This window comes from Diaphorina citri, unplaced genomic scaffold (genome assembly GCF_000475195.1).
Source record: "Diaphorina citri unplaced genomic scaffold, Diaci psyllid genome assembly version 1.1 scaffold153, whole genome shotgun sequence".
NCBI lineage: Eukaryota > Metazoa > Arthropoda > Insecta > Hemiptera > Psyllidae > Diaphorina > Diaphorina citri.
Window position 1 is genome coordinate 63,486 of NW_007377590.1, and position 12,468 is coordinate 75,953.

Below are 12,468 nucleotides of genomic sequence, written 5' to 3' on the forward strand. Positions count from 1 at the left end.
CCGGGAGCCTTATTCATTCTATTATTCTCGGCGTTGCTTAACCTATGTGTGAACAAGAGATCTAACAAAAATAAGAAAACAATGGTATAATTTCGGTAATCACGTAAATACGCTTTTTTATTGCCAAACAATTTCAACAAAATTACATAGATATTCTTCCAAGTCGCGTTCAAAATGAGCATCCAAGATGTTTTCCGTAATGTAAGATTTTGAAAATGTTTTTGTACTTTTTGCAGGCATTTTGGATGATTTTGTCAGATTGTCTTCATGTGTTTAAATCTGAAAGGAAAAGAGAAATTAATAGATTTGGCTTTCCAACAGTTACATAGATATTCTTCCAAGTCTCGTTCAAAATGAGCATCCAAGATGTTTTCCCTAATGTAAGATTTTGAAAATGTTTTGGTACTTTTAGCAGGCATTTTGGATGATTTTGTCAGATTGTCTTCATGTGTTTAAATCTGAAAGGAAAAGAGAAATTAATAGATTTGGCTTTCCAACATTCTACAAACTTAGTGAGAACTAACTTAGATCTCAATCTTGACTTTTAATTATCCTGTGTAGAACCCTTTTGCTGTACCCTTCTATTTAGTAAGACCTGGTTGTTGTTGTAGTGGTGTGGCTGCACCAAGGAGGGTTGATGGTCTCTAGCCAAGATTAATTGACCTGTCCCAAACCTCAGTCAATCATGAGAACCTGTGCTTTTCTTTAGAAGCATGATAAACCCTTTGATGGTAATCTTCATCTACTCAGCTAGCCTGTTTGGTTTAAGATCAGAGATATGAGTCAAATTACTTACCAGATTGATGGTATGCCTTATCCGGTGGAACAATCCTTTTACACCACAGACTGAGAACCTGTGCTTTTCTTTAGAAGCATGATAAACCCTTGAATGGTAATCACCATCTACTATCTACTCAGCTAGCCAGTTTGGTTTAAGATCAGAGATATGAGTCAAATTACTTACCAGATTGATGGTATGCCTTATCCAGTGGAACAATCCTTTTATTCTTTTACACCACAGGATTCATCCTGGCAAGTGCCAGACAACTTTTTTGAAGTTTCTAGACAGAATGTGCAAGATTCCAAGCTGGGAAGCATGAGAACCTGTGCTTTTCTTTAGAAGCATGATAAACCCTTTGATGGTAATCTCCATCTACTCAGCTAGCCAGTTTGGTTTAAGATCAGAGATATGAGTCAAATTACTTACCAGATTGATGGTATGCCTTATCCGGTGGAACAATCCTTTTATCTTTTATACCACAGGATTTATCCTGGCAAGTGTCAGACAACTTTTTTGAAGTTTCTAGACAGAATGTGCAAGATTCCAAGCTGGGAAGACCTTCTACTTGTCAAACTCAGGTCTGGGATTATTGTAGAACATCAAATTCCACAAAATTATTCAATTTTATTGGTACCTAAATTACACCTTTTTATAAAAAATTCACAACTTTTTGCTCAACTAACGTTCAAAAAAATTCAAATTTTTTTATCAACAAAAACAGCCCGCCAAATTTAAAATCGCGTCGATTTTTCTCTGTGCGCTTAGGGCGCGTATACACGACCGTTTCCCGTTTGCTTTTTTTCCCCTTCCGAAAATTACAAATCGCTTTTCTTCGAACTTGATTTTCCCATGACACTGCTGTGATTCGAAATTTGAACCCTCAAGTACCTACATGTCTGTAGATTACAATGTAGGTTTCATTGAATAGGTAGCTAGGTTACGACTACCTGTCAAAATCAGCCTACTTAGCTTGGAGAGTAGAGCGTCTGCCTTGAGCTTGGTCGCGGTTTTATTACCACCCGGCCGAACTTTATTCTACAGAGTCAAGGTTCGTTCTCGGAACGGCTTGGCTCTTCTATTATCAGCCTCTTTTCGATTTTGGGAAAATAAGACCTTCGCTGTGTCAGTTCCCTCTATCTTTTTCTTCCTCGCCTTTTCCCATGTTCAGATGGGGTCGACCTATAACTTTTCACGAGAAATCAATCGGTGTACATGTAAGGGTTCTAGGAATGATGTAAAGGTTAAATTTTCTCGCAAAATTTTTGCTAGAAAATTTATTATTATTCTAACCTTGTTTCTCTGCTTTGACAACTCCATCTGTTCCATGTACAGGATATCGTTGAAAGTGTTGATCTTAAGGGTTAAATTTTCTCGCAAAATTTTTGCGAGAAAATTTATTATTATTCTAACCTTGTTTCTCTGCTTTGACAACTCCATCTGTTCCATGTACAGGATATCGTTGAAAGTGTTGATCTGAGCTTCCAGTAGGTTTATCTCGCGCATAATCTCGCTTCTCTCATGTGCCAGCTTCTCCTTGTCTTCTAGACTGAGCTCTTGTGTTCTGACGACCGTGTTCAAATACTGAATATCCTTCGAATGTTCATCGATTTTGCCGTCTGTAAAGCAAAGATGTGGAAAAAAAAAACTAGGTACTCACTAAGCTCTTCTTCCCTTTTTCAAGAGGTTTGATAGAGGGAACTGTAACTGCCAAGGTCTTATCGTCCCGAAATCGAAGAGAGATGGAACACAGGATAGGAGAAAGCCAGCCGCGCGTTTGTTCGGAGAACGAACATTATCCGTTCTGGATGAAATTCGCCCCGGGAATCGAACCCGTGGCCTAGCGCTTACAAGGCAGACGCGCTACCCTCCAAGCTAGGGTGCAATAGTCCTACATACTGGACTAAATACACAGGAATTTTGTCAGAAAAAAGAGCTTCCAAACTAACCAGGCTGGTTTCCAAAGTTTTGATGTCACTTATTTCTCAACATTTTGTTTACCTGTTTTGTTCAATTCCTGAGCAACTCTATCGTTCTGACTTCTCACATTCTCAATATTTACCCTCCAAGCTAGGGTGCAATAGTCCTACCTACTGGACTCCGTACACAGGAATTTTGTCAGAAAAAAAGACCTTCCAAACTAAAGTTTCGATGTCACTTATTTCTCAACATTTTGTTTACCTGTTTTGTTCAATTCCTGAGCAACTCTATCGTTCTGACTTCTCACATTCTCAATATACTCCTGGGTCTGTACAAGGTAGACATCTTGTTCCTGAACATCCTTGGTTAGCATTGCCACTGCGTTCTCCATCATCTGAAATACACAAAACGTTTTGAAATGGGTTTCTTTGGTGATTGTGATGGTGGTAGTTTGCATATTTATTAAATTTCTACTGTTGGATGGTGCAGACCTCAGAATAAGAATAACATAGAAGGAAGGTTTAGAATTAGGACCAAAACGAAAGACACTTTTCAAATCGAAGGTTATATATCAGCTGATTTGGTACCAGTGCCGGACCATGAATAATTTCCTGGGACCAAAACGAAAGACACTTTTCAAATTCTCTGTTGAATTTGGATACGTTTTACCTTGTTGACTTTCGATTTTTGTTGGACTTTGAAGATTTGCATTCCACAGAAATTTCGATTCTTTATTGAATTTGGATGGTTTTACTTCGTTGAATTTTGGTTTTCAATTTTGACTTTTCATGCAGTTCAAATACCGTGAAATTTTGAAATCTTCTGCTGATTAATTTAGGTTTTGGTTTCAATTTCGTTGCGTTGCATTCCACAGAAATTTCGATTCTTTATTGAATTTGGATGGTTTTACTTCGTTGAATTTTGGTTTTAAATTTTGACTTTTCATGCAGTTCAAATACCGTGAAATTTTGAAATCTTCTGCTGATTAATTTAGGTTTTGGTTTCAATTTCGTTGCGTTTTCCTCTATGGGATTTTGATGGTTATCATTCCATTGAATTTTGGTTTTAATTTTGAATTCTTCAATGTAGAATTTGGACTTTCTTCTTAAGATGCTTTTAATTTTGAGGTGATTCACTCCTTGAAATTTTGGTTCGAATTTTGATTTCTTTGAAGTTCCAATTCTTTCTCATCCTTACCTCAAGCTCTCGCTCCTTGGCTTCTATCTGAGTTCCCCGCTGTCTTATAGTGCCAACCAGCTCTTCCAATTCTTTCTCACCCTCCTTTAGCTTATCCTCACCAAACTGCTCGTTAGATCTCTGTTCTGAAAATAAAAAAAAGGAATTTTAATAATAATAGACTCTTGAGTGGAAGGCAACCACTAGGCTAGGTTAACACCTTAGGCGTTCTCTACCACCTAGCCTTTAGAGCTCCATTATTATGTGGTCAAATTCTCAAATAAATGAGGATAAAATTCCATACCTCGGCTGGGATCGAACCCACGCCCTCCAGCTTATCCTCACCAAACTGCTCGTTAGATCTCTGTTCTGAAAATAATAAAAAAAGGAATTTTAATAATAATAGACTCTTGAGTGGAAGGCAACCACTAGGGTAGGTTAACACCTTAGGCGTTCTCTGCCACCTAGCCTTTAGAGCTCCATTATTATGTGGTCAAATTCTCAAATAAATGAGGATAAAATTCCATACCTCGGTTGGGATCGAACCCACGCCCTCCTGTTTACCAGGCGAGTGTCCTTGGTGCGCAAGCGTTTCTGCGCATTTTGACGTGAAGTCTGACGTCACAACTCTTTGAACTTTTTAATTAGAACGGCAGCAATTAAAATTTGAATTTTCGACCTTTTAAATTTACTTTTTCGGAGTTTTGACCTCAGATTTGGATTTTTCACAACTTTTTACGTAGATAAATGAGGATAAAATTCCATACCTCGGTTGGGATCGAACCCACGCCCTCCTGTTTACCAAGCGAGCGTCTTGATCACTACACCACCGATGCTGGTGTACGATTGACTCTACCTAATTATTATTTGATTTGCTACTTCCCCAGCCCATCATCGAGGTGGCGGAGCTGTGTGTGCAATGCTTCTGTGATCTGCTCATCACTCACCCTTATTTCAACTTCTTAATAAAAAATACCTTTTCTGTCATTTCTACAATAAACATCTTATCATTGATTGGCCGAGTATCCTTCTTTGATATGCGGGCACCCATACTACTCATACGTGATTCACGGTTGTCTGTACTCAACACAACATTATTACCACTCATTACTAATAAAAAATACCTTTTCTGTCATTTCCAAAATGAACATCTTATCATTGATTGGCCGAGTATCCTTCTTTGATATGCGGGCACCCATACTACTCATACGTGATTCACGGTTGTCTGTACTCATTTTAGATCTGAAAGAGAAACAATTATAAACTTATTATTTCAGGGCCACCAAATTGATAAACAAGGCAGTTTTACTTTTTACTCCATGAGTGTATAAAGTTAAATGTGGATTACCCTTCATTTAATAATAATAATAAAAAAAATTCAATTTAATTTTTAACGTTTCCATTTATCAGCTAAATAGTATACCCATCTCTAAAAGCAAGGTAAACTTATTAAGTTAATTTTTATTGAGACTGAATGATTTTATTATTATTATTATTATTATTTTTTTTTATTTTCTACTGGTTGTCAAAAGAATACTTTGACAAGAATATTTACCTAGCAGATCCCAGTGCCATACTAGGTGGGAGATAGGACATATTATTTCCTGGAGTACTGGGAGTCATCAGGTTAGCTTGACTTTTGGATCGTTGCATTGGTTTCTTTGCTGACGACAGAACATAAAAAATTCATATACCTAAATAGTATACCCATCTGTAAAACCAAGGTAAACTTATTTTTAAGTTAATTTTTATTGAGACTGCTGAATGATTTTATTATTTTCATTTTTTATTTTCTACTGGTTGTCAAAAGAATACTTTGACAAGAATATTTACCTAGCAGATCCCAGTGCCATACTAGGCGGGAGATAGGACATATTATTTCCTGGAGTACTGGGAGTCATCAGGTTAGCTTGACTTTTGGATCGTTGCATTGGTTTCTTTGCTGACGAATAAATTGAATTGGTCATTTTAGAATCATGCCTTGACCTCTCATGACCAACATCATTCAATGTGTCCACAGAGTTGGAACGTGAATTACGACTGAATCCAGGTTGAAGAATCAATGATTTCTTCTTGTTGGTGCTAGTACGGCTGTAAATTCAAAGAGAGGGGAATTATTTTTTCAGCCATTATCTGGTTACCTATATAATGGAGCTTAATAACAACATCTTGTCAACATGTAGAAAAAAACTGAACAGATTTTCAGTTAATTTGGAATTCCTCAAGACTGGAGTGAATAGGTACCTAGGTAATGTTAGTCGGCTAAATGGACCAACTTGGAAGTAGGGATATCTCTACTGGGAGCTTCTTTGTTCAAAATTACTTTGCCCTCCTGGAAAGTAGTTAGTTAAAGGGGGAGTAAATGGAGTAGACAAGCTTAGTCTGGCTGGGGGACTTTAAACAGGGAGTATACCAGCATGTTGTTGTAGCGGCTTTAGCTTTCGCCGAATGGCGATAGCAGAATAAAGAAAAGATGTCTTTTTGTATCTGCTATACACCGGGGTGATGGTCTCTAGCTCTAGCCATGTTAATTTGGCTGGCTCGTCCTGAACCGCAGTCAACCATCGTGAGGACTTGTGCTTGGTCTTTAAAAGCAGAGAGAACCCTTTGAAGAACTGCCAGCTTGCTAGGGTGACGAAGGGCATTCACTCTCCTAGCCAAAACCAAATGTCAGCTAAAAGCAATCATCTACATAGCTAGGGCTGATTGAGAGGCTGACGAAAAACGCCGATCTCGTTTAAACTCGGGAAAAGAAGAAGAAGAAGAAGAAGAAGAAGAAGAAGAAGAAAAAAAAATAAGTTGGAACTTTATAGGCCGGGCGGGTGTCGAACCCGTGACTTTCTATCGCGGACACAAGATACTTCGTAAAAGCTTACATTCTTTAGGGCTGTTGGCCCTACACCTGGGCCTCGGGAGAGGGCTTTTTATGTATGAAATCAAGCTAGACCAGATACTTACCTCGGCTGCTTGAACCATTCGCTTATATTCGTTATCCAAGTGCAGGATTTTTTGCTTCCAGAGTTCTAGCCTACACCTGGGCCTCGGGAGAGGGCTTTTTGTGTATAAAATTAAGCTAGACCAGATACTTACCTCGGCTGCTTGAACCATTCGCTTATATTCGTTATCCAAGTGCAGGATTTTTTGCTTCCAGAGTTCTACGTTTTTCCGTTTGAACTGTCCCAATGCTTCCAGCCTGTAAGAGAAAACGGAAACAAAATAAGTATAAGTAGTGCTTTAATTAGACTGTCAGCTGCCAGCCTAGTTAGCTTAGTTGGTAGTGCGTCTGCCTTGTAAGCGCTAGGCCGCGGGTTCGATTCCCGCCCGGGGCGGATTTTCAAAAGACCCAAACCTTCCTTCTATGTTATTCTTATTCTGAGGTGCAGACCAATAAAAGGTACGAGCCTTACAATAGAAATTCAACACAAAACATATTACAGAAGTCCAGCATTCAGCGGAAATAGCACAAACAGCACGTTCCATGCACCACTGAAGTTGAGCAACGTTGGTAATTGGTTTCTGGATGGGTGACCTTCTGGACAATCGCGTGCTGCTGGCTTTTACCCACTAGGTGCGGTTAATGTGAGCAGGTGGGTAGCTTGTCGCCGAATGGTGGGTAAAATTTTCATCACTAGACCCAAAATAATAATAAACGCACAGTCTAGTCTGATGTATTGACCGAGCATTTAAATTGGAAGTCCGAGTATTGTGTCTCTTATAGTGCCAACCAGCTCTTCCAATTCTTTCTCATCCTTACCTCAAGTTCTCGCTCCTTGGCTTCTATCTGAGTTCCTAGCTGTCTTATACTGCCGACTAGCTCTTCCAATTCTTTCTCACCCTCCTTCAGTTTATCCTCACCAAACTGCTCGTTAGATCTCTGTTCTGAGAAAAAAAAAAAAAAAAAAAATTAGTAGTGCTTCAATTAGACTGTCAGCTTAGAACAAGTTGTTTTACTTTTCTCGCACTTCCCTTCAACTCGAGGCATTTTTTTTTTGCTTTAAGTGGCAGGGTTCTGGAGGAGCCCTTCCACCCCTGGTTTTTTCGTTTGGTCGGATTTGTAAACAACAATAACAATAAGTCGCTGATAAACAACAATAACAATAAGTCGCTGACCCAGTGGCGTAGCGTCCATGTAGGGCGTGTATGGCGGCCCTACACTCAAAAATTCCACTCAAATACCCTTAAATATTGATTTTAAATAATTATTGTATTCTTATTAGATAAATATTGTGATAGAAATTAGTGTCCGGTGTCCGCCTTACACTTGGAGTTAGACCACGCTACGCCACTGCGCTGACCAGTACTTACTCTTGTTTCTTCAAGCTGAGTTGTTTCTCCACTTCCAACACATTAGGTTTCTTCATAGTCACGATTTCCATTTCTCTCTCCACACTCTTCAAATCACTCGAGGCATTTTTTTTGGCTTTAAGTGGCAGGGTTCTTCTGGAGGAGCCCTTCCACCCCTGGTCGTTTCGTTTGGTCGGATTTGTAAACAACAATAAGTCGCTGATAAACAACAATAAGTCGCTGACCGATACTTACTCTTGTCTCTTCAAGCTGAGTTGTTTCTCCACTTCCAACACATTAGGTTTCTTCATAGTCACGATTTCCATTTCTCTCTCCACACTCTTCAAATCGCAGGGTTCTTCTGGAGGAGCCCTTCCACCCCTGGTCGTTTTGTTTGGTCGGATTTGTAAACAACAATAACAATAAGTCGCTGATAACACAACAATAACAATAAGTCGCTGATAAACAACAATAACAATAAGTCGCTGATAAACAACAATAAGTCGCTGACCGATACTTACTCTTGTCTTTTCAAGCTGAGTTGTTTCTCCACTTCCAACACATTAGGTTTCTTCATAGTCACGATTTCCATTTCTCTCTCCACACTCTTCAAATCTGCCTCTAAACGTTGTATTTCCTGAGGAATAGAGAGAAAAATTCGAACCATTAAGATGTAAATGTCACAATAGATCTAAAAAGTTGTGACTTCCTTAGCACTTTAACATATAAATTTATATCCAGGTATTCTAGGTGGTGTACAGAGGCGCTTGCCTGATAAACAGGGAGTGGGTTTGATTCCAACAAAGGATCAGCATTGTCGAGGATTAACATTTTTTCAGAATTTAAATGTCTTCTTTTTATACTGATAATGCCTCCACTGATATAAATTTATATCCAGCTATTCTAGGTGGCGTACAAAGGCGCTTGCCTGATAAGCAGGGAGCTGGGTTTGATTCCAACAAAGGATCAGCATTGTCGAGGATTAACATTTTTTTCAGAATTTAAATGTCTTCTTTTTATACTGATAATTCCTCCACTGGTCGCTACTCAATTAAAGTAGCCACTCAATTATGCACCCTGAACTCCAAGCAAAGAGCCGAAAACCGGGAATCGAACCTAGAAACAAGTTTAGTGATAAAACAACAACAATAATAAATAGTGCTTATTTATATTGCTTGTATAGGACTGAAAAGTCCCTTTACTCCAGCAGCAGGTTACTCCTATTACTGTGGTCGGTCGAATTCTCAAATTACATTGAGGATAAATTTTTATACCTCGACTGGGATTGAATCCACGCCTTCATGCTTAACAGGCCAGCGCCTTGACCACTACACCACCGAGGCAGGTAAATAATAAACAACCCATCTCACCATTTCAAAAGCCGCCTTCAAATCCTTCATGCGGTTTGTCATGAGGACATTCTTCTCGCTCAGCGCTACCATGGAATCATTCATGGCCTTCAGGACGCCATCTTGTATAACCACCTTGGCCTGTACAGAGGCGAGCTTCTCCTCCAGTTCTTCAGGTCGGGCCGACAATTCCGCCACTAGAGGCTCCACCTGAAATAATTGGATTTAAAATAAATTACTTTATATTTTGTTCTGTTGTTTAGCCTTCGTTTGTTTAGCCAAAACCAGTTGGCCTCAAAGCGATCAGCCTAAAGCAGATTGAGAGGCCGACGACAAACGCCGACCCCATCTGAACATGGGAAAAGGCGAAGAAAAAGACGACTCTATTTTCGTATCATTTTAACAAATGAAGGGTCAAGAGCCAAGAGGAAGAACGGACTAACTTTCAAAATCTGATTATTTTTTATTGGGACTCTGGCGTGTAATACCCACTAGGCTACGGAGGTTGCTTATAGAGTTACATGTTTGTTTACAAATGTGAAAATTGACCAACGAGTCACTTTTCCATAAGTTACATTATTTGACAGTTAAGTAATTTTTCCAAAAGTTACATTAAATAAACCATTATTACCTTGGCGTGTTGCTCAATAACTTGAGGATCGAGAATGTTGGTACCAATGGTATAGTCCTGAGCGTTAGGGAGTGTGTTAAGATTCTCGTAGAGTTCTCGATTATACTGGAGAATGCTTGAATCTACCTGTGTGACAAAAATAGAGAAACATGATGAAAAGATTAATCAGGGTATCTACCAAAATGGAAAAATAAAATTCCCTGACTTTTCTCGGTTTTCCAGTGCATTTTTTCCAAATTTACAGTCTACTTTTTCAAGATTTTCCACCCTATTCCCACTGCGTAACAGATTTTTTTTTTTCCTTCAAGTAATGTTCCCAAGCCTGTTCAGTTAGACTTCTCTAGTTTGCTGTATAGATTTTCAACAAGATAGTCACGCAGTTTCAAGATAACAAGGTTGCTGTTTCTATTCTTGGTGAGAATGAGAAGCTGATGGATGAATGGTGGGAGCTGGCTGGGAGGGAGACGTACTTTCTTCAGGGCAAGACACAGGGTTTTCACCACCTTCTCGTGCTCTTCGTCAGAGAGGGTGACATCGATCCACATACAGGTCAGGGGCAGGAGGGTGTGTAGGTTGAGTTTCATGGCACAGACTCTGGCACACTGGCACTCTCAATAGTATCTTCTGAATCATTAGACTTCTCTAGTTTGCTGTATAGATTTTCAACAAGATAGTCACGTAGTTTCAAGATAACAAGGTTGCTGTTTCTATTCTTGGTGAGAATGAGAAGCTGATGGATAAATGGTGGGAGCTGGCTGGGAGGGAGACGTACTTTCTTCAGGGCAAGACACAGGGTTTTCACCACCTTCTCGTGCTCTTCGTCAGAGACTAAGTCCTCCATTTGCACATGAAATAACTGCGCCGCATCTTTTTGTAATTTTTCGGTCTACACATTCACACATCCTGGGGGATGAAGGTTAACACGAAAAGAATGAGAACAACGCCGCAGGCAAAAATTGTGAGCTATAGAAACTAAAATTTTTAGGACCGGCCGCAGGCGAGAATTTTGGTTTCATCAATTATTTGCGGTAAAAAAAAGAGCTGAAAAAATCTGCGTTTGCCTGAGATCGAACCCATAACTGCGAATATCCGTCTTGTACTCTTTACCTGTCGGGGAAAAAAAGAGGAACATAAAGTTCAATTAAAAAACAGAGTAAAACATGTCTTTTTTTATTTTATATTCTTCTTCTTATTACTATTACCTTGGTACCATTAGAGCAGTATTAAACTTAAGAGCCTGATTTTATTAGAGAGACTTAAACTTAAATAAACATATTTTGTCTGCTTTCTATTTCTTAGTCAAAAATGACACAGAGAAAAAGTTATGTGTCACCTACCTGTTTCCAAAGGCCACTGTGCAAAGTCTGTTTGACCAAAGCACCGAGTAACAAACTTACTTAGTTCCATGCTGACTTCTGCGTTCAGCTGATCACAGCTCTTATTTTTGCTCATGTAGTTGTAACATTTGGCCACATGTGGTATTAGGATCTGTAAACCCAAGAGAAAAGTCACATAAATAAAACTAAGGTGGTATAGTCGTAAAATAATAATAATAATAATGTTGAATCTTGAATGCTTACATAAACAAAGAGGTTTGAGGGAGGAAACTTAAACAACAGAGATTATATTGTTCCGAAATTGCAGAAAGGACAGGAGGATGGCAACAGTTCCAAGAACGAACGTTATCTGTTCAGGATAAAGTTAGACCCAGAATAGGTTCTGCTGTTCTTGTCAGTCTCTTCCAGACTGCTCTTTTGTGTAGGTACCTCATATACTCACTCACTCCAATGGGGGTATGAGGGATATGTCAATCCCATGCCGACCAGACTGCTTGCCTCCAAAGAACTCTATGATTGTGTACCTCATGTCCTAAATTTTTCTCACACAAGTTCTCTCTATCAAACCTAAAAGAAATATAGTTGTAAAATAATAATAATAATGTTGAATGCTTACATAAACAAAGAGGTTTGAGGGAGGAAACTTAAACAACAGAGATTATTATTGTTCCGAAATTGCAGAAAGGACAGGAGGATGGCAACAGTTCCAAGAACGAACGTTATCTGTTTAGGATAAAGTTAGACCCAGAATAAGTTCGGCTGTTCTTGTCAGTCTCTTCCAGGCTGCTCTTTTGTGTACCTCATATACTCACTCACTCCAATGGCATATGAGGGATATGTCAATCCCATGCCGACCAGGACTGCTTGCCTCCAAAGAACTCTATGATTGTGTACCTCATGTCCTAAATTTTTCTCACACAAGTTCTCTCTATCAAACCTAAAAGAACTTACAGCAAAATCCAAGTCATCACCCTCATCTCCTTCAGAACAGCT

General features: G+C 39.1%; 1 protein-coding gene and 1 long non-coding RNA gene across 2 annotated transcripts in view; both read right to left on the reverse strand.

Moving 5' to 3' along the window:
• Positions 1-1,441: 1,441 nt before the first annotated feature.
• Positions 1,442-12,468, reverse strand: part of LOC103505138 (kinetochore protein NDC80 homolog) — a 15,854-nt gene continuing 4,827 nt past the window's right edge. Inside the window, exons 4-7 of the mRNA XM_017442282.1 lie at positions 3,896-4,020; positions 2,960-3,092; positions 2,192-2,397; positions 1,442-1,459 (exon numbers count right to left, since the gene is read on the reverse strand). Of these exons, the coding sequence (XP_017297771.1) occupies positions 1,442-1,459; positions 2,192-2,397; positions 2,960-3,092; positions 3,896-4,020 (482 nt within the window). The remainder of the gene's footprint in view (positions 1,460-2,191; positions 2,398-2,959; positions 3,093-3,895; positions 4,021-12,468) is intronic.
• Positions 4,192-12,440, reverse strand: LOC108251858. The gene is made up of 3 exons (XR_001809389.2): positions 12,427-12,440; positions 11,536-11,626; positions 4,192-4,243 (listed from the first exon to the last, which is right to left on the reverse strand). It is a non-coding gene; the product is annotated as an uncharacterized LOC108251858 (long non-coding RNA).